Source organism: Diorhabda sublineata, chromosome 10 (assembly GCF_026230105.1).
Source record: "Diorhabda sublineata isolate icDioSubl1.1 chromosome 10, icDioSubl1.1, whole genome shotgun sequence".
NCBI lineage: Eukaryota > Metazoa > Arthropoda > Insecta > Coleoptera > Chrysomelidae > Diorhabda > Diorhabda sublineata.
In genome coordinates this window covers 5,578,725-5,581,443 of record NC_079483.1, presented here as the reverse complement: position 1 = coordinate 5,581,443, position 2,719 = coordinate 5,578,725, and the positions used below count along the sequence as shown (strand labels likewise).

The window sequence follows — 2,719 nt, the reverse complement described above, 5'->3', positions numbered from 1 at the left end:
AAATCTGTTGTTGTACTAGAAAACAACGATGGTGTGCGTAAACTGATATCGCTGGATCGTCATTTGACATACCGTGAGATACATTCAATACTGCATCAACATTTGGTTGTCAAAAAGATACTGCATTCTTTGACACACACTCAAAAAAATCTCGTGTCAATCGTTGCAAAAAAGCTGAAAAAATTTAATCGCTGTGCTTCATCTTTGAAGTCGCTTGATTTTTCCGATTAACTAGATATATCGCAACCGTTCCATTAGAACAACTTAAACCGGTCAATTCTGAATGATACACCAGCATATTTGCTTCCCAGAAGTGCTTGAAAACATCTGGTATACTAATCGCAAAAGACAAATGATTCTCCACCACGACAATTGGAGCTCTCACACATCAGTTCTGAGAAAAACGTTTTCGAACACTCAAAACATCGAATTGATTGATTATCCTTCGTACAGACCTTGTTTAGCGCTCAATGATTTCTTTTTGCGATGTCAACGTTTTTATACACCTGGACAAGCGATAGATGCGTTCAAATGGAAGTTCCTCAATCGAAATTGACAATTGGTTCAAAAGAATATGGTGTATTTATGTTAATAAAGAATATTTTGGAAAACCATGAAGCTATATCCAATAATAAACCACAGAAACTATCTGTATGATAGTTTGTACGTGACGGGATGATTCAATTCAAATCTAACCTCAATATTTTCAGTCATCTGTCAATAAAGCTGAACTGAGTGATTTCCTTAAAGCAAACGTTGGTGCTGAATCAGTATTGGTGATCAATTGATCTGCAATTTACTTGGATCAAATTATCTGAAGATTGTTATTGTTATGATAAAGGCGCATTCAATCAAAGTGCACTATAAAAGGTTTAATTGTTGATTGTTGTTGAGTTGTTAATGTATGTTTTGATTTGCAATGATTCTTAAACTTAATTTTTTCTTCTTAAAGTGCGAACTTCGTACGAAGTTTGCGACGATTATGACTACTTGTATTTTAATCATAGCTGGTTTGATGTGCAGTTAAACCACTCCCTTAAATTTCGCAGCCATGATATTCAATTCATAATCATACTCTGGAATTCGTATCGATGTCCTCTCATTCCAGTTTTTTTATATAGCAGCTCAGTAGCTGTCCAGAAACTTCCACAAAGCTCCGCTCATTCTGACTGAGGTGCGTGGTGAATAATCGAGAAACAACGCACAGTTTCCATACAATACAAAATAGTTAACGGAATTAAATTTATTCATAAATAATTAATATAATTATTTTGTTACAGAATGGCTCAATCAGAAAGCGGCAGACTAAGCGATCTCTCCTACGACGACAGTTGCGATTCAGGCTTCGAATATTCTTTCAAATCCGAATCCTCCGACATCACGGATGACAGAAGCGACTACTTCGATCTGGATAACGATTTATCCCGAATCAAAAGAAAACAATCGGATTATTTCGATCACAAACTTTTCGACCATTTCAACGCCGCTTTCCACACTAGTTTAGAAGAAAGAATAAAACCACCGATCATCTACGAACCATGGCAAAATACCGGTAAAAATATTTTCGATAACGACAACGAAGAATTGGAATTTTTCGATCCGTTAGCCAACGATGTTAGTAAATGTTCAACGCCGATCAAAAACAAACAGAAACGAAGATACGCGACCGGACGTAATCGGGTTACTAGAGCCAAAAGTCCTACTCAAATAATGCGTATTAAACGCGTAAGAAGGATGAAAGCTAACGATCGAGAACGTAACAGAATGCACATGCTCAACGAAGCCTTAGAACGCTTAAGGTGCGTCTTACCGACTTTCCCTGAAGATACCAAGTTAACTAAAATTGAAACGTTGCGTTTTGCTCACAACTACATCTACGCTTTGTCCCAAGCTGTCAACGACATCGATAAATATTCGAACGGCGGGGAAAATGTAACCGTAAACGTCGGCAACGTTGTAGTGTCTATAAGTAAAAACGGTAACAGTATAACTTCGAAAAATTTCGAACAAAAAGTAGGACAAGCAGTGGTAACTAGCGGTAGTATAACGAACGCCAGTTTCATGCAGGATTACCATCAGAATCCAGAAGTTTACGTCAATAATCAGATTAATAATTATAGTTATAACGAATTCGATTCTTTTTCTAGTCAAAATTACGAGCAATATGGCAACGTCGGAAATTGTAGGCTGTATAATAATAATTATAATTTTAATTACGATTACAGTAACTGTATGAAAGTCTGACAGGAAAATTTCATATTTTTTAACATAACAAGTAATTTTTTTGTCACATAAACACTTAAGGGCGTAGAGACAAAAAATCCATACTCTGATTTAATTTAATTATTTGCTCGCTTTCCTGATTTCTGTTTTCAAATTTATAATTTAATTTGGCATTTGCTAGAGTTTGTTCAAAATTTTTCATATGTAGTTGCGTCCCAATCTTCAGAATATAAGTTCAATTGTTCCCAGTTGAGGCACATTAGGAATATTCAACTCTAGAACATCTTCCACCACGTCCTTTGCATAATGAGCAGCTGCCATATCTTGACAAAGCACCAAATTTCTTTCAGGATGCTTTTTCTCTATCTTCTATCTTTTTCGACGTATTGTACGCCTTAGTTCCTCATCCTTGAAATGTTGATGTCTATGAATCCATCCATCTTTTTGGAGGTCTTCCTAAAGGTCGTCGTGTTACTGGTTTACCGTCTCGTGCGAT

The 2,719-nt window shown here is 36.2% G+C and overlaps 1 protein-coding gene across 1 annotated transcript; it reads left to right on the top strand.

The window, feature by feature from the left end:
- The first annotated feature begins 1,281 nt into the window (after nt 1–1,281).
- LOC130449826 (uncharacterized) lies at nt 1,282–2,244 on the top strand. The gene has a single exon (XM_056787862.1). It carries the CDS (start codon nt 1,282–1,284, stop codon nt 2,242–2,244), a length of 963 nt encoding a protein of 320 aa, XP_056643840.1.
- Nucleotides 2,245–2,719: the final 475 nt, after the last annotated feature.